This window comes from Natrix helvetica (genome assembly GCF_964273705.1).
Source record: "Natrix helvetica genome assembly, chromosome: Z".
NCBI lineage: Eukaryota > Metazoa > Chordata > Lepidosauria > Squamata > Natricidae > Natrix > Natrix helvetica.
In genome coordinates, this window is record NC_138554.1 from 22,504,055 (window position 1) to 22,530,470 (window position 26,416).

Genomic DNA, 26,416 nt, shown 5'->3' on the forward strand with positions numbered 1-26,416 from the left:
GGATATCTATCATCCTGGGGTTAACAATGTTACATCTCTTACTTGAAGGTAGACAGGCAATGCTAAGAAAGATTCCTAGGGCTATCAGGAGGTTTCAGTAAAGAGTAAGGCAAAGGCAAAGGTTCCCCTCGCACATATGTGCTAGTCGTTCCCGACTCTAGGGGACGGTGGTCATCTCCGTTTCAAAGCTGAAGAGCCAATGCTGTCTGAAGACGTCTCTGTGGTCATGTGGCGACATGACTAAGCTCCAAAAGCGCATGGAATACTGTTACCTTCCCACCAAAGGTGGTTCCTATTTTTCTATTTGCAATTTTTGCATGCTTTCAAACTGCTATGTTGGCAGAAGCTGGGACAAGTAAGGGGAGCTCATTCCGTTACACAGCGCTAGGGATTCGAACCACCGAACTGCTGACCTTTCTGATTGACAAGCTCAACATCATAGCCACTGAACCAACACATCCCTTAAAGCAGGGGTGTCCAAACTTGGGAACTTTAAGACTTGTGGACTTCAACTCCCAGAATTCCCCAGCCAGCATAGCTTAAAGTTCCCAAGTTTGGACACCCCTGCCTTAAAGAGTAAGGAGCAGGAAAACTGAATTGTCTCAGTACTGGAGCTTACAGAAGTAGATGCCATTAGATCACCACAAGCCAGCTTTTGGATGCCTTCCTCTTTTCTCCTGCCACTTGAGCATCTTTTTAAGATGCAGTTGTGACTGAGAGTTTCTGCATCTCAGACAACAGCAGCACCGAATTCCCCCACTTTCAGAGTCCAGAGCTCTAATTAGGAACAAGTTTCACAAGAGGGCAGTAGAATCCATCTTTATGGATTTTCCCGCTGGCTAAATCTTAGGCTGATTCATACTTAATTCTTTTTTCCTCAGGTAATTCTGTCTTGTGGGGTAACAGCTTTACACATAATTATTTCTGATGGCCCAGTTTCTCAGTTCTTGCTTTTTGCACCAGGAAATGACTAGCCCCATGGGAGCGGTAGTTAATAAGGTCACTCTAACCATTTATTTCTGTTCTGCAGAATGTAAATCTTGAAATCCACCAGGTGCTTCCTTTTTTAATGTTGGAAAAGCAACTACTGCCAGATCTTCATGAGGCAATTAAATTGCTGTGAATCCCAATGTGCTGGAAAGCTAGAGCATATACTCTATGGATGGGCAAAACGAATAGTAATAAGGAATAATCAAAACACAATTTCTAATCTCAGCCTTGCATTTGGGACCAGTTTACTAGACAGACTTACTCAGTTAAGCCTAGACACCCTCAGAAGTGGTCTCCTGGCCTTCAGGAAAGTCCTTGTCTTAGCTGAATATCGATGTTTTGCACTACAATTGTACAACTGTACATAAAAAATCCTTTGCTTTGTTCAATTGTTACATTTCCACCAGTCATTCTTCTACCAAATTCAATGTGATTTATCCTTCTTGTTTGAGGTAATGTTAAGCTGAGAAATGTGAATGGTCTGAAGTCATCAGTAAACCCTGAGATGGAATAAGAATTCAAACTTGGATCTTCAGATGCTCATCCAAACCTATTGAAAAAATCCTCCTTTGGATTCAAATGCAGTGAACTTTTGGTGACTTCCCAAGGTCACCATTGGTTATTTAATCAATAGGTTACAGAATTTTCTGTTCTGTGCTTCCTCAAACTAGGAAACAGATGGAGAGAATCTCACAATTAAAAAAGGACAATCTCTAGATAGTCACTGCTTTTGATGGAAGTAAGATTAATGCAGAGATCACTGAGAAGTCATCTCAGATCCTTGATCTGTGCTTCTTTTAATGCAGAAGTGATCTGTAGACTTGGGGATCAGATTTTTTTTTAAAGTATTACCAGAAAGTGCCCGACATAAAATCGTCTAGGTCAGTGGTGGGATTCAATTTTTTTTACTACCAGTTCTGTGGGCATGGCTTTGTGGGTGTGGCTTTGTGGGCGTGGCAGGAGAAGGTTACTGCAAAATCCCCATTCCCTCCCCACACCATTAACCTGCTTTCCAGCTCCGTTCTCCTGTTCTGGACAACAAAAGAAGATCAGCTGGGATGATAGGAGGCAGCAGGGGTGGGGCCAGCTTATTTCTCGGTTCTCCAAACTACTCAAAATTTCTGCTACCAGTTCTCCAGAACCTGTCAGAATTGGCTGAATACTACCTTTGCTTTAGGTTTTTCAAAACTTTATCTTTCCAGTACTGTATCTCAACTAGTAAAACACAAGGGCTTCCAATCCATGTCAGTAGGATTTCTGAATGACCAAAACAATGTTTTGTAATTCTTTGAGGAAAATAAGTTATGAATGAAAATGAATAATAAAACAACTAAGAGGCAAAATTCTTGTGCTTATTGACCAGATTGGTTTGTTAAACCAGATCTGCCTTCAGTTCAACCTAGTTATAAAACAGAGGTAAAAGTTTGAGCTGTATCAAACACTACCTCAGGAAGTCCCATTTTCACTTTCAGTGCTAAATTCAGATGTGTGAACAGGATGAGTATTTTAACAAAGAGGGTTGTGGTGGAATGAACTGCAGATATGATTCTCATCCAAGTGTTTGTGAACATCAGGACTAGTTCACTCATAAGGGAAGAAGAGACAGCTGCAGAGAAACGGTGAGAAAGAGATGGAGAACACAGAGGCGGTATCACATGATTTATCTGGCACCCTATCAATTAGCAAAAAAAGGCCACCCTTTGTTGTTTTGAAGTTGGGTTGATCTGCCAGTTCAATCAGATTCCAAATGTGTTATTTCAAGCAGCCAAAAACCCAGAGGGCCAAATCTGGGATCATTTCTATGTTTTTGATGCCAGATTATTTCAACTATCTATCATTCATTATACTACATTGGTGAGTGGGTGTGTGTAAAATAATATTTTATCAATTGTTCTGGGAGACTAGTAGAAGGGCATTGAAAATAATTTTAAAGCAAAAAGCTTACAGTCATAGAGCTGGTAGATTAATTTTGTACTTGCAATGGTCCCCATGAGTTTTGATAGATATTTTTTTTAATCAGGATCTCCAAACGCCCAGCATAGTTTGTAGCATAGAGTTTATCCATAAACAACTCTCCATAGAGCTGTTATAAGGAATCTTAATTCAGAACTGAGTAGGGATTGTCATCGAAAAACTATGCATCTGAATATCTGCGCAGAGGTCTGTCTAGGAAGGATGACTGTACAGAGTAGGGGGAAGGCACATTTTTGCTTGTGTGTGCACATGTAAGTGTGTATGTGAGAGACAGAATGTGAGAGTGGGATCTTTGGTTTTTGTTGAGCTCGGTTGCTTTCTTGCAGAAAACAAAGTCCAATCAAGCAACCACAAGAACACTCCCACCAATGTAGACAGGGCAAGCTACTTGTATATAAACAGACAGTAAACCCCACTGCCTTTTAACACTGATGATGTTCCCTAGTTGGGCAATAAAATGTACACAAGAAAAAGAAGCCAAGCTCAGAGAGCACCAAGGACCCCACAGTTCAACCCTTAGCTACAAATATTATCTTCTATTGATATGTGAGCATTGCAGTGTTTCCTATGTATGCATTCATACATATGCATGTACAGTATATGGAAATGCATGTAAATATATTCCTACTTCTAAGTAAGGATCATGGCCATAATGTCATTGAAGTATTGGTAAAATTTTGGCCCTGAAAATTGCAGGTTGCTTATTTTGTTTGCACTGTTCCTCCAACTTTAGGAAGGTTTCCCACAAAACATTATCATCCAGATTTCCTGTCATTGCTTTAAAAGGAAACTTTCACAATGTCTGGAGCCCTTGATGTTCTACAGATGAAGGGAGAAGATATATTCAAATCCCCTGCTGCAGAAACTCATCTGAACAGCACTAATCTAGATTTTCTAATAATTCTGTTTTCAATAATTCTGCGACACCTAACAGTGGCTCATCCCTCTTTCAGGATTGAATTTATTTCATTTGAAAAAGGAGAAATAATATCTCTCAGAATTTATGATCATGTTGATAGGTTTCTTGTGGCATCAATGGCATAAATGTTATTGTGTCTCTACATAAGAAGGGAGAAAGCTGGAAATCACCATCGATTTGCGAAAGGAAAGACAAATGAAGAGAGTTAGATCCATTTCCCCTTCTGTCCAATGTGTTATCCCCATTTCCTTTGACATCACATTTTTTATGATGAATCAGGGCACCAAAGTGTGGTGCTGTTAAAAAACAGTCAAGATGAAAGCTAAGGCTTGCAGTCCCACCCCTTTTTACACTGTGGTGCATACCACATACATAAAAAAGGGGAGGAGAGGCAACACTTCAATCATGCAGTTGCAGCCACCTATTTTTCTTGGCCCTTCCTGAATGTCTGTGTGACAAATTCCAACATGGTGTAAATTGGACCCTGCCACATCAAAGTGACAGATTAAGTCAGGTTTGTTAATCTCAAGGCCCGGGGGCTGGATCTGACCCACAGGGTACTTAGATCCAGCCTGCAGGCAGCCCTGGAAACATCATAGGACCGGCTTGCAGTGCCGGTGAAAAACGGAGCTTGGGAGGGCTGTGTGCAGATCTCCCAAGCTCCGTTTTCACTGGTAGGAGGTCATCGCAGCCGAAAACAGAGCTCAGGAGCCTGTTTTCACAGGCAGAGTGCTCAGTCCGCCACAGGTGCCCCTGACACAAGGGATGTCGACCTGGCCACCCCCATCCCTCCACCCCCACCCCCACCTGGCCACCCCCATCCCTCCACCCCCACCTGGCCACCCCCATTCCTCCACCCCCACCTGGCCACCCCCATTCCTCCACCCCCACCTGGCCACCCCCATCCCTCTACCCCCACCTGGCCACCCCCATCCCTCCATCCCCACCTGGCCACCCCCATCCCTCTACCCCCACCCCACCTGGCCATCCCCCATCCCTCCACCCCCACCTGGCCACCCCCATCCCTCTACCCCCACCTGGCCACCCCCATCCCTCCACCCCCACCCCACCTGGCCACCCCCATCCCTCCACCCTCACCTGGCCACCCTCATCCCTCCACCCCCACCCCCACCTGGCCACCCCCATCCCTCCACCCCCACCTGGCCACCCCCATCCCTCTACTCCCACCCCCACCTGGCCACCCCCATCCCTCAAACACAACCCTGAAGTGGCCGTCAATGAAATCAAGTTTGATGCCCCTGGATTAAGCCCTTGTCTCAATGAAATAATTTCACTCCAAAGAAAATGAAGTTTGTTTGGAAAACCATTGTTTTTCTTAAGTTAATAATACTCATCAATATTCAAAAGGTGGGTTCGTTTGGCAATAAAAATATTCCCTCTGCTGTTTCACAGTTAGGGGTGTTGAAGGCCATTCAGAATGAAATGATAAGCACAGATTCCATATTTTATCAGTTCTCTCTCACACACACACCCCAGGATAGAGTGGAGAGGGATATCATATTTGTTTTTGTTTTCCACCCCAGATTCTCTCAAGTTTTACCCAGATTAAAGTTCCAAGTTAACTCTTCTTTAAAAGAGCAATTGAAGCTTAGATTTTGTGGGGTTACACACCATGTAATGCAGTTCCCTCCTTTTAAACTTCCTGAGATTAAAGGCATTTTACGCATCAGAGAAAACTATCCCACTATAATTTTGACTCCCAAGGCTCCTGCAGGTCTCAGAATATTGAGGTCCCAAATAATACTGGGGTCTCACTAGGATATTATAAGGATATTCCTCTGTATTTCTAAAGTGCATTCAGTATTGGGATTACAACTGTCTGCCTGATACACTTTAGCTCAGTATATAATTTGGGGTACATTTCCTCCACCTGACATTTATGACCAATAGAGATTTTGAATAAATTTGATCTCCAGAATAGACAGCATTGCTTTAGCAAGGAGGCAGTGCAAAGATTCTAGTCCTCACACTTCTGGATGTTTCTGCCTTCTTTAAATATTAGGCTATAGCTTTGGGGGCAGACGTGCCACATTCTGCAAATTAATAACCCTAATTTCATTGTTTAAGCTTTTGGCAACCCAACCCTATTGTGAGTTTTCCAAACACCCCCAAGGCAAGTATTCCAGCCTGCTTCCCTGGTACCCCACATGTTGCCTTTCCCACAATGGAAGCTGTGGCAATCATTCAGAGATGGGTGGTTGCAGCTTCCTTGGTCGGACATTGAATTTTGAGTGACGGAGACACTCGGACGTTCAGGAGCTTGCACCAAAACTACATGCCTGGTTTGGGAGATTGTGTTCCATCAACTGCAAAAAAGAAAAAGATGAAGAAAAAAATTAAGAATATCTCCTTTGCTTCAGCTGCATTCCCTAGGGCTAATCTCTCCTGCTGCCTGCCCCAATCTTGGAAAATAATTTCTTTGCTCATCTGTCTAGATCGCTTTAATTTTCATTCTCCCGCAAAGCAGGGGAGTGGACTGAGTGACCTAGGCTGCCCCTTTTAATTTTGTAGGTGTATCATTTCTATTATAAAGAGGGCCCAAATTACATTAAATGCCATTTGGGCCTTTAACCCTCTGCTGTGCCTCTCTCTCCCATTTCACAGGTTTACGATGCCTTGCAATAGTGCAAATCTGTGCATACAGCGATGACATTCGGAATCAAGCAGATTTTGAGAATTGTTTTTCAGAAGACACTAGCAAGAGTGTCTTTTAATTATGTTAGTAACCAAAACCTAGCCCAGCCCAGTCCGGGTCCCCAAGTTAACTGTTCTGAGCTCTGAAGAGGCTGGAAGAATGACTGCTTTGTGTGTTGTTCAGAAAAGAACTAGATTAAAACGGTATTGGGATGTTTGCAGCACAATGAGCTCTGAAAACCCAGCCATAGTTCAGCAATTCTCAACTTCTCTGATAACTGAAATATGTGTGGACTTCAACTCCCAGAAGTTGAAGAAGTATAGCTGGCTGGGGAATTCTGGGAGTTGAAGTCCACACATCTTCAAGTTACTAAGAAACACTATCTTTAAGTATTGGGTGACCAAAACAACACAATATTCTAAACGAGCTTCTTTATCAGAGCAACTCAACATCTGTGTAGTGTTAAGCAAGGCTAAAGACTTAACAGGTTATACAAACCCAGCCTAATAATAACGAAGAAAACAGTGACTCTGACTTGTTCTTTTCCAAAGCTGTCTCCTTCAGAGTGTAGAGGTACCGTATTTTTCAGAGTATAAGACGCACCAAGATTTTGAAGAGGCAAATTTGAAAAAAAAAGTTTTTGCACTCTGCAAACCTTCCAAAAACAGCCAATTTTTTGCAAAAATGGGCCCGTTTTTTTGTCAAAACAAGGGCATACATAGCCTTTAGGAGGCTTATAGAGTGCTGCTGGGGGCTGGGGGGTGCAAAAACGAGCAAAAAACAGCCATTTTTTTTGCTCATTTTTGCCCTCCCCACTCCCCGAGCACTCTAGAAGCCTCCTAAAGGCTATGCACTGCCATTTTTGCAAAGTGCGCGGGGTTTCAGGAGGCCAAAAATGCTGTACTCAGTGTATAAGACTCACCCAGTTTTTCACCTTTTTTGAGGGAAAAAGGTGCATCTTATACTCCGAAAAATATGGTAGTCCTTGACTTACAACAGTTTGTTTAGTGCCCTTTCAAAGTTAGAACAGCACTGGGAAAAAAATGACTTAAGACTGTTTTTCCCACTTACAACCGTTGCAGCATCCTCACAGTCACGTGATGAAAATTCAGAAGCATAGCAACTGACTCAGATTTATGACGGTTGCGGTGTCCCGAGGTTGTGTAATCACATTTTTTGATCTTTTGACAAGCAAAGTCAATGGGAAAGCCAGATTCACTTAACAAGTATGTCATTAATTTAACGACTGCAGTGATTCACTTGACAACTCTGACAAGGTCGTAAAGTGGAGCAAAACTCACTTAACAAATGTTTCTCACTTAGCAACAGAAATGTTCAGCTCAATTGTGGTGGTAAATCAAGGACTACCTGTAACACCTACTCTAATGGCCTGCACAGAACTGGAGTTGCTTCCTGAAACAAACATCTCACTGGTTCATCCCTTCCATTCTTCTTGCTGTGGCTTAAATAAGAAAGGAAAACTGACAAGCTTTGGGTAATTTCACCCAAGCCCTCGCACTCAATCCAAAGAGAACCCTTCTGCTAGCTCTTGCAAGCACGACAGGAAAACTTTACCGAAAACATCATGGTCTTTTAGTCCAGGAAAAAGGGGGCGTACATCAGGGGTGGGATTGAAAAATTTTAGCAACTGGTTCTCTGGCCTACTTGGCCTCCTGCATCACGGCCTGGGAGGTTCCAGAGGCTTTCTCTAAGCCTCCGGGAGGGTGAAAATGGCCTCCCCCCAAGCTCTGGATGCCCTCCGGAGGGCTTCAAGAAGGCATGTTTTTCACCTTCCCAGGGCCTCTGCGTGGGCCCTGCACTTACCTAGGATCCAAGATGGGCCATGTGGAGACTCTTGGGAGGGGAGGGATGGGTCGGGCCAGCCAGTCCTTTTGGCGAACCAGATGTAAAATTAGCATCCAGTTTGCTTGAACCAGTCTGAACTGGTTGAATCCCACCCCTGATGTACATCCATACTGGGATAAGGAAGGGTGGGAGGGGGAAATTGGCCTTTCTTCCTTTTCTTTACAGTTGTCAAGAAATTTAAGATCTGTTTGTTTTCTTGCTCCCATGAGTGCAACCATTTATGCCCAGCCTTCTTGCAGTCTCTCCTGTTCTCCTACCATCCTCCTGTCTTTCTGCCATTTCCCTGCTTTGGGTCATATTCGTTGGGCTGATTTAAAAAGGAAAAAAAAAAAGAACATGAATAAGTAAAATAGACAAAAACCTCCAAACGGTTCATAATTTTCCCAGTAGAGCAGCCTAGGTTGAAATGGGCATGGAGGATAATGATTAATGACTGGAGAAATGGAGGTGTGCTTGGCACAGTACACACCAGGTGTGTGTGTGTTGGCTTACAATGAAATGGAGTGCAGAAGGCAGATGACCAGTTGCCCTTGTCCCCTTCTTGAGCCAACAGAGGTTGGAGAATGCTGCTTTTGATGGGTGGGTAGAGGTCCACCTGGTGGGCTCAGGGTGGATAGAAGAGGATAGCCTTCATGGCATGGTTGCTTGAGGGATCGTATCACCCCACTGGGATTGGCCCCTTTTGTTCTGACCTAGGCTTCCCAAGAGCATGAAGCAAACTCCTGGTTCCGACAAAAAGCCCCTTTTAGTAATTTACTGTGAATTCTGCTCATTCATATCCAGCAAAGTCTTTTGAGAGAGGATTTACAGTCACAGACCTTATCTGGCTTGGAGAGCTCACTAGCCAATATCTGCAAAACTTGGCAAGGAATCTCAGAGACTCACGAACCAATGAAGTGAACTAATTTTCTCCTGCAAACTCCACTCCCCTTTTGCTCCTCTTTTATTTCCTCTGGGAAGAGCCATTCTCGTCCACCTGTGGCCTTACTCCCAAGTTGACCTCTGCTCTTTGGCTGTTCCCTTTGTCTGGCAACTCTGAACATGCGCACACTAGGAACAGGCTCCAGCTGTTCGTCTGCCTCACTGATGTCTGACTCTGAAGGCAGCTGATAACTGGCATCTGGCTCTGGCCCCCTCTCTGCCTCCAACACAGAGCCCTCGTCTGAGCCTTTCCCAGACTCCAGGACTGGCCCATGTTCCTCCCCAACCTCCCCACTGTCCAAATCTACTGCTAGCTCCTCTGGCTGCTGGTAGGCCACAACACCATCCCCTTGAGCCATGAGAGGAGGAATGCTGTGGGTCCCGTCAGTCCGATTATTCAGGCTGGCAGGGTCCAGGAGGAAGACCTTCTTAGCTATTGCTCCTGCCCTCTGGTTCTTTTGCTCCCCAATGGGAAGTTGGACCCCAACCCTCCTATCTTTTCATAAGGGCCTAAAGACATGGCTTTGCCAGTTCGGCTTGGGGCCCCAGTGGGGCAAACAGCATAATAGAGGTGGCTGATTGAGTAATAACAGATCCCATCTCCCTTCCCTTCCACCTCCCGCCCTCCCTGGGTGCCTTTGATTTTAAGATTTACAATACAATTCAATACAATACAATATCAGGGTTGGAAGGGACCTTGGAGGTCTTCTAGTCCAACCCCCTGCCTAAGAACACAAAAATAGAGATAGACAATATTTTTCTGACTAATTTTAATTTTGGGGAAGATTATTATCTTAAAATTCCCTTTGGGATGTGTTAGATCTGGGCAACGAGAGACAGACTGCGGACACGACGTGACTTAACAGCTCTTTATTAGTAATAGTAGTGATCCAGCTTACTCTGTGGTCGGAGGGTCCCCCTTTTATAGGGATGAGGCACGCCCATTGACCAATCAGAGGAATACCTGTTTCCCGCTGTAGGAGCGGACCTGAGGGAAGACTTATCCCGATATATGCTAATATCTAACACCCCTCCCCTCCTAGATGGGACGTTGCGGTAGGTGACATAGTCCTTTAGGTAGGTGGGTGTTTGTCTTGCTCGGGAGGAACGTCGGAGTTCAGGTTGTGTTGAAGTACTTGCAGGATTGGTTTCCTGTTGGGTTGAAGTAGTTGCAGGATCGGGTGCTTTTTCTGTTTCTGGAGGTCTTGCGTTTTCGATGCTCTTTTCCCTGGTATCTTGTTCGGCTGCGATGACGGGGGTTTGCTCAGCGGCTGTGATGACGGGGGGTTGCTCAGCTGCGTGCGTGATGTCCTGTCCCCCGCTTAGCTCGCCGGTGTCGTCGTTTCCTGGGATGAAGTTTCCCTGCGGTTGTCTTTCTGTGGACAGGAAACTTTCGCCCTCATCCCTTAAGTTGGAGTGTGCTAGGCGACCTCGAAGCTGATCGATGTGCCTTCTCCAATTCCGCCCATCTTCAAGCTCTAACAAATACGATCGAGGGCCCATGATGCCAATGACCCTTGCCGGTATCCACAATGTCCCCCCTGTGTAATTTTGAGCATAAACAGTGTCTCCTTCTCTAAAAGATCTGACCTTACTTGTAGAGTCTGGGGGAGCCGAGGTAGAATAATTCGGGTGGAGCCTGTCCAGGTGAGATCGTAGGCGGCGACCCATTAGTAGTTCAGCGGGGCTTCTACCCGTCGTTGCGCTCGGGGTAATGTGTTGAATGAGGAGGTAATGGTCAATGCGTGTTTGCCAATCCCCCGGGCCCATCCTGGCGAGGGCCTCTTTCGCGAACCGCACCATTCTTTCTGCCTGACCATTGGACGCTGGATGGAATGGCGCGATGAGGGCGTGTCTGATTCCCAACCCTGCTAAAAATGTTTCGAACTGCATGGCCGTGAATTGGGGCCCGTTGTCCGATACTAACAGATCTGGTAGACCATGGGTGGCGAAAAGCCGCCTAAGAACCTTTATAACTGCCTCTGCCGTGGTTGATGTCATTAGGACTACATCCAACCATTTAGAATAAGCATCTACAACTATGAGGAAGGTTTGACCCTGGAATGGCCCTGCAAAATCAATATGAATGCGTGACCAGGGTGCCTTGGGTTTCTCCCATTCTGTGGCGGGCGCTTCCGGGGGTGCTGGTCTCGACTCCTGGCATGGATCGCAAGTGGCCACCCACTCCTCTATTTCTTTGTCCATATTGGGCCACCACACATAACTTCTCGCTAACGCTTTCATTCTCACGATCCCCGGATGCCCCATATGTAAAGCATTCAATACCTTTTTTCGTAGCGCAAAAGGAATAACAACTCGATCCCCCCACAACAAACATCCCTGTAACACGGAGAGTTCGTCCCGTTTAGACCAAAACATTTTGAATTCCGGGCCCACATTTCCCTTTGGCCACCCCCTCCATACCCAAGTTTGCACTTGTTTTATTAAATTGTCCTTCGAGGAGAACCTTGCAACGTCGTAAGAAGAAACCGGTCCCGAATCCAAACAGTCAATGAGCAATACCGGTACTTCTGGAGTGGGGTCTGGCAAAATGTCTGGTAATGGGCAACGGCTGAGCGCATCTGCGTGCCCTAGAGTGGAGCCCGGTCGATGAATTAACTTGTAAGAGTACGCGGCCAGGAAAACAGTCCACCTGGTCATACGTGGAGAAAGGGAGACCGGAGTGGGGCGATTTCCCGCCAAAAGTCCTAACAGCGGTTTGTGATCAGTAATGAGTTCAAAATCGCGGCCGTAGAGGTATTCATGGAAACGTTTCACACCTGCAACGGCAGCCAATGCTTCTCTGTCCATTTGGCTGTAGTTCCTTTCGGCCGATGAAAGAGTTCTGGAGTAGAAAGCAATGGGTGCTTCTTTCCCGTCGGGCATCCTGTGGCTGAGGACTGCTCCAACCCCGAACGGCGATGCGTCGCAGGTCAATACCAGCGGGAGGGTCTGACTGTATTGTACAAGTAGTGAGTCAGTGGTGAGCAGGCGCTTTACCCCGGCGAATGCTGCAGCTTCTGCTCGTCCCCATCTCCATGGTGCGTTCCTCTGGAGTAGACGGTGTAGTGGCTCAGCAACGGTCGCCTTCTGTCTCAGAAAAACGCTGTAGAAATTAAGTAGTCCGAGGAAGGCCTGCAACTCGGTTTGATTTCGTGGTGTGGGGGCGTCCTGGATCGCCTTAATTTTCTTTTCAGTGGGGTGAATTCCCTGACCATCAATTCTATAACCCAGGAATTCTACGCTAGGCACGTTAATTTGGCATTTTTCTTTTTTCAGGCGGAGACCCTTCTCTCTGATTCTGGCCAAAACCGATCTGACTCTTTTGTTTAGTTGCTCCTCGTTTGCAGCGGACACCAAGATATCGTCAAAATATGGGACGACTCCCGGTATCCCTTGCAACAGTCGTTCCATGACGCTCTGGAACAATCCTGGAGCAATACTTACGCCGAATTGTAGCCGGTTGCATTTAAACGCTCCTCTGTGCGTCACTATAGTCTGGGCCTCCGCTGTGGCGCTATCTACTGGCAGTTGCTGGTAAGCTTGTGCCATATCTAATTTAGCGAAAACTTTTCCTGGCCCCAATGAGTGCAATAGGTGCTGTACTACGGGCACCGGATATGCGCTCTGTTGTAGCGCGACATTAATTGTGCATTTATAGTCTGCGCACAAGCGGACTGATCCGTCTGACTTAACTGGGGTCACGATAGGTGTCTCCCAACGCGCGTGATCTACCGGCTCCAGGATTCCTTGTTCCACTAACTTATCTATCTCTTTATCTATTTTTGGGCGGAGTGCAAAAGGCACTCGTCTCGGTTTAAGCCGGATTGGCGCCACATTTGGATCTAAATTGAACGATATTGGTTTGCCCACATACTTACCAAGACCGGAGCTGAACACATCCTCGAACTCCTTAAAGATCTTTTCAGCGCTGCTGTTTCTCACGGCGTTGATTCCGGTGACTTCTAATCCCAGGGCTTCAAACCAATCAAGCCCCAGGAGGTTCTGCAATGGCGCGCTGGAGATGGTCACGGGCAGCTGGGCTTCGATGTCCTTAAACTGGATGTGGAATGTGCCTTGGCCCACGATGGGGACTTGGTTCCCCTGGTAGTCTCGTAGCAGGACGTCAGGAGCGCGCAGTTGGCTCTTTCTGAGGCTGGGAATGGCCTGTTTCATGGATGCCCATGAAATGATCGTCAGGGTTGATCCTGTGTCAACCTCCAGCTCGCAGGGTGAGCCCTCCAAGAGGACTGTGACTTTCAGCCTTTTGGGCCGCTTAGGGCGGACCTGATGTATCGTGGTGAGATACGTTCGCAACTCCTCTCTCTGGGTCAACTCTATCTCATCGTCTATATCCTGAAAATACTCTCGTTGAGCGTCTTGGTAGAACGCTCTTTCGGCTCTCTGTGTGAATTCTCTCTGGGGATACGCTCGCTCACTTTCTTGTGAGTAATCTCTCTGGGAATACGCTCGTTCAGCTCTTTGGGGAGTTTCTCTCTGGGTAAACACTTGTGGATTTTTCTCTGGGCGCCCTTTTTGATTTCGCCAAGCCCCTGGGTTGGGCTTCTGTTGGCGGTACATGGGTGGCTGCCGTGAGGCAGGGACTCCGCTCCGGCACACTCGTGCGATGTGCCCAAGTTTGTTGCAGTGCGAACAAACAACGTTCCTGAACCTGCAAGTAGACCTGGGGTGATTCCCTCCGCAGCTTGCGCAGGGCGGCAAACGGGATCCGGGTTTCCCCCCAGGCCTCCAGTGACTGCTCTGCATTAGGTGACTGTCCTCGAACTCGGGATCCACGTAGTCGGGGCTTGCGTCTTCGTAGTGGACTCTGGTTTGTCTCGGTGCTGGCTGGGTTTCGTTGACCCTTCGTTGTATGGTCACTGCTGATTTCTCCGCTGATTCCGACGCTCTTGCTTTGTTCAATGCTGACTGTAGGGTTAGATTCGGGTTGGCTAACAGTTTCTTTTGCAACGAAATGTCTCTTACCCCACAGATGAATTGCTCTAAGATATGCTCTTCCAAATCCCTGTATTCACAGTGGGCTGCTATTCTTCGTAGAGCTGCAACAAATTGGTTAATGGATTCTCCCGCCTTTTGAGTCCTCATGTTGAACTCTTTGCGGCTGACATGGCGGGACGGTTTTGGCGCGTAATGTGTTTCCAAGGCTTGTTTCAGCGTCGCCCATGGTACTGCTTGTATTGGAGTAGGCGCGGTGAGGTCTCTGGCCGTATTGAAGACTTCCTTTCCGCAGTAGCCGAGGAAGATATTTTTCTTTCTTGCATCGGTGATCCCCGTGTACTCATTTGCTTCGAGGAAACACTCGAAGCGAATCATGAAGGCTTCCCATTCGTCGGTTGCTGGGTCGAAAGGAGCGGGGGGAGCATGCATCGCCATCTTCTCAGTTTGAATTTGCCGCGCTGCGGTGATCTGAGATGGCTGCCGGAATTTCTGCCGAATTCCTGGGCTGGATCAAATCCGGAGATTCTTGAAGTAGCGTTCTTCGTCCTATCTGTCTCTCAATCCCACCTTCGTCGCCAATGTTAGATCTGGGCAACGAGAGACAGACTGCGGACACGACGTGACTTAACAGCTCTTTATTAGTAATAGTAGTGATCCAGCTTACTCTGTGGTCGGAGGGTCCCCCTTTTATAGGGATGAGGCACGCCCATTGACCAATCAGAGGAATACCTGTTTCCCGCTGTAGGAGCGGACCTGAGGGAAGACTTATCCCGATATATGCTAATATCTAACAGGATGAATATAGATTCTTCTTGTAGCTCTTAAGAAATATTGAGCAAGTAGGTCTGTTCTTAAAATTTTAATGGATGGCAACCGACTAAAACTCAACCCTTCCAAGACGGAGTGGCTGTGGCTTCCGGCCCCCCGGTTCAACCAGGTGCTTCCATCTCTGGCCATTGGGGGCGTGCAACTAGCCCCCATGGAACAGGTGCGCAATTTGGGCGTCCTCCTAGATGCCCGGCTGTCCATGGATGACCATGTAACAGCCGTGGCTAGGGGGGCGTTCCATCAGGTCCGCCTGATGCGCCAATTGCGCCCCTTATTGGACCGGGATGCCCTACGCACAGTCACCCATGCGCTAGTGACGTCTCGCCTGGACTACTGCAATGCTCTCTACATGGGGCTTCCCTTGAGATGCACTCGGAGACTACAGTTGGTCCAGAATGCGGCCGCGCGGGTGATTATGGGGAGGTCTAGATACTCCCCTGTAACACCTCTCCTGCGCGAGCTGCACTGGCTTCCTGTGGTCTACCGAGTGCGTTTCAAGGTTTTGATTATGATCTTTAAAGCGCTTCATGGCAGAGGACCTAGTTACATGCAGGATCGCATCCTGCCCCACACATCCCTACGACCAATTCGCTCACACAGAGATGGACTTCTCCGGGTGCCGTCCGCCAAACAGTGTCGGGGGGCGACATCCAGGAGCAGAGCCTTCTCTGTGATGGGCCCAGCCCTGTGGAATGACCTCCCCCGTGACATCAGGATTATTTCCGATCTCCGCTCCTTCCGTGTACAGTTGAAGACCCACCTCTTTCAATTATCCGGCCTGGCTCAACCGTAATCTTTTCATATTCCTCCTGACTGTCTTTTTAAATTTTAAATTTTTATTGTATATTGGATTTTTTATTTGTTAATGGTTTTAATTTGTCTTAATGTTTTAATCTTCTACCTCCTCCATGCATGTATGTCTTTGTATATATGTATGTTTATATATGTCTTGGTGTACGCCGCCCCGAGTCCTGCCCGGAAAGGGAGCGGCTAATAAATCCAAATTTATTATTATTATTATTATTATTAATGTTTGGATTTCAAAATTATTAGGTTTTTTTCTTCCACATGGAGGAAATGCATTCAGAACTCCTAGTTCTATATGGGGCTATTACTTGGCCCTTGATATAGAATTCTTAAGAATGATGTCATTAAGATTACTTTGTTGCTGTGTTTTATCAATGCAGATATCAATGCAAATATAGCAATAGCAATTATATACAATACAATACAATAGCAGAGTTGGAAGGGACCTTGGAGGTCTTCTAGTCCAACCCCCTGCCTAGGCAGGAAACCCTATACCGTTTCAGACAATGGCTATCCAACATCTTTTTAAAGACTTCCAGTGTTGGGGCTTTCACAACTTCTGGAGGCACTCGAAGACTACAGTTGGTCCAGAATGCGGCCGCGTGGGTGATTATGGGGAGTACTAGATACTCCCATGTAACACCTCTCCTGCGCGAGCTGCACTGGCTTCCTGTGGTCTATCGGGTGCGTTTCAAGGTTTTGATTACCATCTTCAAAGCGCTCCATGGCACAGGACCTAGCTACCTGCGGGATCGCATCCTGCCCCATACATCCCTATGACCAATCCGCTCTCACAGAGAGGGACTTCTCCGGGTGCCGTCCACTAAACAGTGTCAGAGGGCGACACCCAGGAGTAGGGCCTTCTCTGTGATGGGCCCAGCCCTTTGGAATGACCTCCCCCTCGACATTAGGATTACCACCGACCTCCGCTCCTTCCGTTCAAAACTCAAGACCCACCTTTTTCAACTATCTGGCCTGGCTCAACCATAATTCCATCTTATTCCTCCTGACAGTCTTTTTAAATCAGTAATTTTAAACTGGGGTATTTTAATTCTTAATCTCATTATTATTATTTTATGTATTGTAATGGTTGTTACCTCCTCCGTGTAATATATATATGTGCTTTTATTTATTGTACGCCGCCCTGAGTCCCTTGTGGAGAGGGAGCGGCTAACAAATCAAATAAATAAATAAATAAATAATAATAAGCTGTTCCACTGATTAATTGTTCTAACTGTCAGGAAATTTCTCCTCAGTTCTAAGTTGCTTCTCTCCTTGATTAGTTTCCACCCATTGCTTCTTGTTCAGGTGCTTTAGAGAATAGTTTGACTCCCTCTTCTTTGTGACAACCCCTGAGATATTGGAACACTGCTATCATGTCTCCCCTAGTCCTTCTTTCTCTTAAGCTAGACATACCTAGTTCCTGCAACCGTTCTTCATATGTTTTAGTCTCCAGTCCCCTAATCATCTTTGTTGCTCTTCTCTGCACTCTTTCTAGAGTCTCCACATCTTTTTTACATCGTGGCGACCAGAACTGAATGCAGTATTCCAAGTGTGGCCTTACCAAGGCATTACAAAGTGGTATTAACACTTCACGTGATCTTGATTCTATCCCTCTGTTGATGCAGCCTAGAACTGTGTTGGCTTTTTTGGCAGCTGCTGCACACTGCTGGCTCACATTTAAAGTTTGTTTTTAACTTTTTATGTTTTAGCTTGTATGTAACTGTAAGCTGCCCAGAGTTGGGTTTATGACAACTCGCCATAGCCAACTTGCCATGGGACAGTTCACTGTGTAACAAAAAGCTACACTAATATCGAAGAAATCGTGGAACAGAATCATTGAAAGATGTCAAAGGAGGGACAAAATGAAATGTAAATAGCAAAAATTAAAATATTTTTAAAATTATTTAAATAATTAAATTGAACTCTTGAATTGTCTTGCAGCAAGTTGACCAGTGGCAAATTGACGGTGGCGAGTTGCCCCATTCCACCAGTTACCCTTTGGTAAGATGGGTGGCTAATACATTTTATATACACACCTGGATGTCATTGATCTCACAAAGGCTTTTGAAATCTGACAAGCTTAGCTCTTGATAGGGCAGAGTCATGAAAAATTCTATGCTACAGGACTGACAAATTATTTCCCAATTGTTCTTACCTTCAGGTTGGGATAAACCATTTTACTTCCCCAGATAAAGGGCAAAATAGACTTCCCCCTTCCCAGTTGCATTTATAAGCCAATTGGATTGGTTGTTCAAGGTGACAACGTTGCTGGTGACAAGGTGACATCTGAGAGCAGCAATCTTGCTCAGTAATGGAGAACCTTTTTGGCACTGAGAGCCCAAATCGGAACAGGCGTGCATGCATGCATGGGCATGTGTGCGTGCCAGAGCACCGGAAACCCAAAGGCCAGTGGTCTTTGGATTTCCAGCACACTCATGTACGTGCACGCACATTTCCAGTGCTCCAGCATGTGCAAAGACCAGCTGGCCGGCATGCATGCACATGCTGGAAACCCGAAGATCGGATGGCTGGAGCGAGCACACACGCCAGCCAGCTAGTCTTCGCATGCGCTGGAGCACCACAAAACCAAAGACTAGCTGGCTGGCACCCACATACCTGTTTTTTGTCCATTTTGGGGCATTTTCAGGCCTTTTCAGGCTGTTTTTCGGCAATTTCTGGGCCATTTTTGGGGCCATTTTCAGGCTGTTTTCCGGCGCTCTGGCATCCACAGAGAAAAGCTGGCCACTGCGCATGTGCATGCCAGAAACCAGAAGAGAAGTGGCGACGGCGCACATGCCCACAGAAAGGGCTCTACGTACCACCTCTGGGACGCGTGCCATAGGTTTGCCATCTAGCTTCTGTTTCAGGACACACCCCATGGTATTATAGCTCAAGATCTGGGCTGCAAACATATGCATGATCACTAGATGGTACTAAAGTGTCAAGAGTTTTTGCATCTCTTTTCTACCCCCTGAATATTTGCAGCCCAAATTCAGTGGCTCTATTTCAGAGGTGGTAATCTACCGGTTTGGATCAGTTTGCCCGAACTGGTAGTGGAAATCGTGGTTGGCTCCGTCCACCTGCCCCAGCTCTATGGCATCCCAGTCAGGCCCTTTTTTTTTTGCCAAAAGCACATGTGTAGGAGGCTATGCGCATGCATGGAGGTAGTGCAACGCTCCATTTGCAGACCGGTAGGGAAGGTAAGTGAATGCCACCCCTGCTCTATCTGGGGAAAACTCAGGTTTAGGTCTTGCTCAGCTCTGAAACTCTCAACTTATCTTGCTTTAGTCCCTACCACTCAACCAGATTAGGGACTTAAGAGGGTAGAAAGGAAAAAAGATCTTCCACTTTGAGAAACTTTTAGTAAAGCTTAAAAAAAGAGAGAGACAAAGAAGTGGAATGGGCATGTAGAGGAAGAGCTCTTAACATGGGATTCCTGGGTCGCCTACCATGTAGCCTGTAGGAGGCTCCTTTGCAACGTTTAGTGGGGCGCCGTGGGTCTCGGTTGCCCCGAAGGCTTCGGTGTAAAAGGGGTTGGAGAGGTCTCGAGTTGTCACTCATGCTCCGGAAAATTTGAGAAGGGAGGTTCTGACTGAGAAGACGAAGGGAGTGAATCTGGAGAACAGAGGGACGGGAGACAAGTGCTCAGGAATGGTGGAGAACACCAGGAGGACAGCAAATGGGGTCAAAGAGGGCAGGGGAAGGCAGGGTTTGGGGAGTGACAAAAAGAGAATTAAAGAGAATTTGCCCAGCATTGATGGGCCCTAGGGACCACCTACCTGAACAGAGGTAATGTTGATGGGACGGTCAATGAGAATCCAGGTGGCAGTTTCATAGCATGGAGGGGTTGACATGGATCCTTGGTAAGTGATAAAACCAAATGTTTCTGGATAAAGGTCTTCAAGGCTCAGATCGTGTAGAAGATAAGCATCATCTGTTGAAATAGGATTCATGGCTACCTTAAGAACGTGGACAGAACTCTGCTGGTGAGATCCATTTAGTTACCGGTTGTGATCTTTTCAAACACTTCCAAGAAACTACCCTGTTTCCCCCAAAATAAGACCTCCCTGGATAATAAGCCAAATTGGACTTTTGAGTGCATGCACTAAAATAAGCCCTCCCCTGAAAATAAGCCCCCCCTCAAAAAATTACAACACAGCAACAGCATGAGATGACCACGCTCGCTGCCTCCTGCTCCTCAAAAATAATAAGACTTCCCAGAAAATAAGGCCAAGTGCTTATTTCGGGGATCAAAAGAAAATAAGACCCTGTCTTATTTTCGGGGGGAAATGGCAATGAATCAGTTAGACATTGGTATCTGAATGCAGATCTTTTTAACATTCATATTTTATTGTGTGTGTGTGTGTGTATGTGTTTTAAAATCTTGGCAAAATGTTAATGTATACTGCAAGTCCATGAATGATATGCCATATGCTAAATAAATAAATAAATACTAATGAATTACACATCAAAAGTAGCAATTCTACCATTTGGCCACAGAATCACGTATTCAAAAAAATTTCATGCTGTCATAGTCAACAGTTATATCCTCCCTAAATCTTTTGCTGAAGGTAAACAAACTACTGGGCACAGTGAAGCTTTGCTAACTTCAATATTCCAAGAGGAACTCTTATGTTATATTAATTCCCACTTGCTCCCCTCCAGTCTTAAAAATTTAAGTTTTCAACGCTCAGCCACCTTCACAAACAACTTCCTTATATGATCCACATCTGTCATACTGGCTTCACTTACTCTTGTAGGAGATCCGGGTAATCGTTTCTCGGTTTAACAGCCTGGTCAGGAAAGAGTTAGGATTTGGTCCAATCTGCAAATGGAAATCCATCCAAGATATTGCTCTTTGTTGCCTGACTTCCCACCTCCTCTCGCCCATTCAAGCCCCACCTGATGTCCCCTAGCAGCCACAGCAAGGCACTTACGTTGGCAAAGATAGAAATGACAGCTAACCCATTGGGATTGCGTGAAGCCTCTGAAATATTTGGGTAGAGTTCTTGGTTGTAGTGGATCAATTGCACCTAAGAGAGAGGAAAGAGGAAAAAGTGATTCTTTCCAATTCAGTTTTACTTAGTGAAAGTAATGTGACAAATGGCTTTGGAGACAAGCTATTTGAAGGACTGCCTCTCCCCTATCATATCCACCCAGGTCACCGGGATGGGAAGTCAGGATATGCTATAGGCCCCATCTACCGTAGTAGTGATGTACATTTGATGAGACCATGAAAAAGGGCCTTCTTGGTGGTGGGCCCTCTCTAGGGAACATAATTCTCCCCAAAGTATGATTGGGCCCCCCATCCTGTTGAAAAGGCCCTGAAGATGAGGTTTTGTCAGGGGACAACGAATGGAGACAGAGCCCATCAAGAGGTTGATTTGATTGTGTTGCTGATGACATGGGTGGGATGGGGTTTTGTGGGGTTTTATGTTGCAAATTTTTAATGTTGTGAGCCACTCAAACGTCACCTCTGTATGAGCTGGCCAGCCATATACATTTATTTAATAAACAAGTAAGTAAATAAATGAACAAATACATTCTCACTTCTCCGGATTCAGAACTGTTTAAAATTGATTCCAAAATTTGTATCTCTTCTTAATTCATATTCTTGAAATGTTTGTTTTTATTTACAGTTCTGCTTAATGAGTTACTGCAAACAATTCTTCCTAAGGTAGTGGGTTAGATTGGGTAATGGATAGGCACACACAGGCTTAACGGTAACAACAGCTCTTTATTAAGTACAACAAGTGAAAACAATCCAGCAAAGGTTGAGTCTGACAGCAGCTCTTTTATAGGGAGCTGTCAGACCCTTCGACCAATAGGATTAAACCTCTGTTCCTACCGGAATAGAGGACCTTAGTGGAAACCACTGTAGTTAGAACAAGTATCTAACAGCCCTCCCCTCTTGGATAGAACAATCCTACTAGTTACGTAGTCACGCAGGTAGGTGGGCTTTTGAGTAGCTCTGCCTGACCTGCGCAGTTCAGTAGGAGGGGTTTCCTTGGACAGGTCGGATGGACCTGTTTGCTCCGCAGCTCCGCTTGGTGGAAGCTCCTGGAACCTTTCACAGGCCGCGGCTGGAGCTTCTAGAGCGGGTTCGCTCAGAGCTTGCTGCGGGCCTGCAACATAACCAGCTAAATTTCCCGCTACCCTCGGGCTTGAGTTGGTCGTGGAAGTAGTGAGTGTTTGCTCTGTTTAGGTAGGGCTTTGGCTAACTCGTGCAGGAGTTACCTCTGATTGTGTAAGAGTGGAGTTGGAGAGGCGGCCACAGAGTTGGTCAATATGCCTTCTCCAATTCCTACCGTCCTCGAGCTCTAGGAGGTAAGAGCAAGGGCCAGTGATGCCTATCACTGTGGCAGGAATCCACAGAGTTCCACCGGCGTAGTCGTGGGCGTATACTGAATCCCCTACGCGAAAAGTCTGAATCTTGCTTGTGGAGTCTGGGGGTGATGAGGCAGAATAATGGGGTGTAGCCGGTCTAAGTGGGACCTTAGCTGGCGACCCATGAGAAGCTCGGAGGGGCTTCTCCCTGTAGCGGCACTGGGTGTGATGTGCTGAATTAGCAAATAGTGGTCAACCCGTGTTTGCCAATCTCCTGGGCCCATCCTAGAGAGGGCCTCTTTTGCAGATCTCACTATTCTCTCTGCCTGACCATTGGAGGCTGGATGGAATGGCGCGACCAGGGCATGCTTGATTCCCTGAGCTGCTAGGAAGGTCTCAAATTGCATGGCCGTGAATTGGGGGCCATTGTCAGAGACCAAGACGTTGGGCAGGCCAGGCATGGAGAAAAGTCTCTGTAGCACCTTGATGCTTCTGCCATATTGGAAGTCATCAGGACTACCTCTAACCATTTCGAGTAGGTGTCCACAACTACAAGAAATGTCTGGCCGTGAACTGGGCCAGCAAAGTCAATTTGCACCCTAGACCATGGTGCTTGAGGTCGCTCCCACTCCTTAGTGGGCACCTCTGGGGGAGCTGGTCTGGACTCCTGGCACGGTGTGCAGGTAGCTACCCATTCTTCGATCTCCCTGTCCATGTTAGGCCACCACACGTAACTCCTAGCCAAAGACTTCATCCTGACAAGGATGCCCTATATGTAAAGCTTCTAATACTGCAATGTGCAGTTTGGGTGGAACAACGACCCGGTCCCCCCACAGTAAATAGCCTTTAACAACAGACAGGTTATTTCTCTTATGATAATACATTTTGAAATCAGACCTAATAGGCCCCTTGGGCCACCCCCTCCACACCCAGTTCAAAACCTGTTTGATTGTGGAATCTCTGGCAGAGTGGCGGGCAATGTCACTAAGCGAGACGGAACCAGTCTCTAAACAGTCAATGCGAAAAACTGGCGTCTTGGAGGTAGGGTCTGCAAGTAGTTCGTCGGTGCGCTCGTTGACACCGGTCACTTCCAGCTCCAGAGCTTCGAACTAGTCAAGCCTCAGGAGGCTCCACAGGTTTCTGCTGACCACTGTCACTGGGAGCTGGCTGCTGAAGTTGTTGAAGTTCACCCGGAAGGTGCTTTGGCCCATGATGGAGACTCGGTTCCCCTGGTAATTGCGAAGGCAGATGTCAGGGGTGCATAGATGTTGTTTCTTCAGGCTAGGGATAGCCTGCTTCAGGGTAGACCACCGCAAGGTGGTCAGTGATGACCTGGTGTCAATCTCCATCTCTCATGGAGAGTCCTCGATGAGGACTGTGATTTTCAGCTTCTTTGACCGCCTTGTGCGGGCTTGGCAATTGAGGTGTGATGGGTGACTCTGTTGTCGCCCTCTGAGCGCCATGGTGGTGGCCACCATGCCCCTTGGTCAGGCCTCTGCTGGTGGTTAGGTCAGCTTCGTGGCTGCCTGGTCGTCGGGAGGAGTTTGCTTTGGCAAACCTTGGCGATGTGCCCCTTTTGCTTGCAGCGCTGGCAGATAGCGGTGCGGAGATGGCAAAATGATCTGGCATGGTCTCTTCTGCAGCTAGCGCAAGGTGGGAGATGCGGTTTGAATTTGCACACTAGCTGGGCGTGGCTACTGCGCTTGCAGCAGCTATCATCTTCGCCTTCTGAGCTCTCGGCCTCTGCAGCCTTGTGATGTGAGCGTGCGCTCTTCCGTGCGTCTTGTGCGTCTTGTGGCACTGCAGGGTTTCTGCAGACTTAGCGGCCGATTCTGATGCCCAGGCTTCATCCAAGGCAATTTGCAGAGTGAGGTCAGATGTGGCAAGTAACCTCCTCTGTAGGTTAATGTCCCACACGCTGCAAATTATATGGTCCAGAATCAGCTCATCCAGGTCTCAGAATTTGCAGTACGCGGTGGCCTTGCGAAGCACCACAATGTACTCATTTATCGATTCACCCTCTTTCTGGTTCCTGATGTTAAACTCATGCCGGCGAATGTGCTTGGACGGCTTGGGGGCATAGTGGGTCCTCAGCGTCTGCTGGAGCATGGACCAGGGGACTGATTGCAGCGGTGTCGGCTCAGAGAGGTCTTTCGCTGTCTTGAACACTTCCCGGCCACAGTACCAGAGGAACATGTTCTTCTTGCAGCCTTCAGAAAGGCCCACGACGTTGTTTGCCTCGAGGAAACAGTCAAATCGTAGCATGTACGAGTCCCAGTGCTTGGTGACTGGGTCATACAGAGTCAGTGGGGCGTGCATGGCCATTTTGTGTTTAGAGGGCATTTTGAGTTTGCTGTAAAAAAATGGCTGCTCGAAGCTGCGCTGAGCTCCGGGCTGGATGTACTTGCTGGATTGCTACCCTCTTTTCGGTTCGCCTAGTTGCCTTCCAATCCCACCTTTGTCGCCAGTGTTAGATTGGGTAATGGATAGGCACACACAGGCTTAACGGTAACAACAATTCTTTATTAAGTACAAGTGAGAACAATCCAGCGAAGGTTGAGTCTGACAGCAGCCCTTTTATAGGGAGCTGTCAGACCTTTTGACCAATAGGATTAAACCTCTGTTCCCGCCGGAACAGAGGACCTTGGTGGAAACCACTGCAGTTAGAACAAGTATCTAACATAATGCATTTTTGTACTATCATGGTCTGATATTAAAAGTTCTCATTAGATGAAGACAAGGAGCAAGAGGAAATAAGCCTCGTGCAGCTAAACCCAACTATAATTATGAGTTGATTTGTGTATTGCTTACCCAAAAATGTGAGATAAATTTGCATTATAATATAAGCGAAACTAATTTTTATCTCAGTGCCAGTATGTATGCACTGGCCCTGTTTGCATAACTTATTTAAATGACTGAGGCTAATGGGTAGCTGAACACTACAATGCAGTCAACTGCAGAGCTATGGGAGATTAATTTTAGCCCAAGAATGCCCTGAGGTTGTTTTAAACTAAACTAACTCTTCCTCATCAGCTGAGTCACACAAACAAAAATGAGAGGACTATCAAGAGGTAGGTTACCCACTCTTCTTGCACCTAACAGAGAGGTAAAGTCCTAGAGTGGCCAATGTAAAAAAGAACTTCTCTAGGTCTCTCTCTCTCTCCCTCCCTTCCTCTCTCCTTCCCTCCGTCTCTCTCTCTCTCTCTCTCCTTCCATCCCTCCCTCTCTCCCTCTTTTTCTTTCTTGCCAACCTTTCCATCTTGCAGATTTTGATCAACCTCACCCTCCCATCAACATCCCTGACTAAACCTTATCTGCAGAGGACACCTTCAGTGGTGTTACTCCTGTTTGAACCAAGAGTTGTATTCACCTCAGCAGAAAAGCTGTCACCATCTATCCGGTGTTCTGAGCCAAATCCATCTTCACTGCCAAAATGCAGCCTTATTTCTTGGAGCCGGTGACTATACGGCAGAGGTCCTCCTGAAACATTAACCAGTTGTACCGGATCTGGACGAAAAGAGACATGCCGGCCGGTGTTGTACATGGTGCCACTAATCTGCAGAAGAAAAGAAAAGTGACAATAGAGGCTGTTTCTGTATCACATACAGGGTATCCAGATGATCTGCTCCTTCCAGAATCCCCTGCAGCGGCCATGTGAGTATCTTCTGCAAAACTTATCCTAAAAAGGAAAGATCAATGATTGGGAGAGAAGTTCTTTACCAGTGCTGAATAAAAAGCAAGCATCATCACCACCTAATTCAAGGAAGCAGCATCACCTTCTTCCTCAGGGGCATTAATTATCTTCCAAATCCAATTGCTTATCCCACCTCTAACCATCTGAAGAAGCCAAAATAACAATTCAATTTGTGGCTCAACCTGAAGACCATGTCCTACCGCCTTCTACCAAAGTGGAAGGAGCATGAGCAGTGAAATGTTTAGTACACTTGTCGGGACACTCTGAGAGGACATCTTCAGTCCCGTTTTGTCCCCGAAGGGTGCAGGTTGCCTTCAAGAGTGCCACTTTATGGCATTCCATTGTGAAATGGGACAACTCACCATGGCCAACTTGCCACACGACAACTCATTGAAGACAATGAAACCATTCAATTTAATTATTTTAAAAGAATTTAAAAATAATTGAAATTTTTTCATTTATATTTTATTTA

At 46.6% G+C, this 26,416-nt stretch overlaps 1 protein-coding gene across 2 annotated transcripts in view; it reads right to left on the reverse strand.

Moving 5' to 3' along the window:
* Positions 1–5,199: 5,199 nt before the first annotated feature.
* Positions 5,200–26,416, reverse strand: part of CA11 (carbonic anhydrase 11) — a 29,958-nt gene continuing 8,741 nt past the window's right edge. The window contains exons 4-9 of one of the 2 annotated variants that reach the window (XM_081969667.1): positions 25,621–25,806; positions 20,861–20,956; positions 20,676–20,748; positions 19,703–19,857; positions 19,373–19,538; positions 5,200–6,210 (exon numbers count right to left, since the gene is read on the reverse strand). In XM_081969667.1, the coding sequence (XP_081825793.1) occupies positions 6,176–6,210; positions 19,373–19,538; positions 19,703–19,857; positions 20,676–20,748; positions 20,861–20,956; positions 25,621–25,806 (711 nt within the window). In that variant the 3' untranslated portion in view covers positions 5,200–6,175. The remainder of the gene's footprint in view (positions 6,211–19,372; positions 19,539–19,702; positions 19,858–20,675; positions 20,749–20,860; positions 20,957–25,620; positions 25,807–26,416) is intronic. The other variant, XM_081969668.1, reaches the window with a different exon arrangement.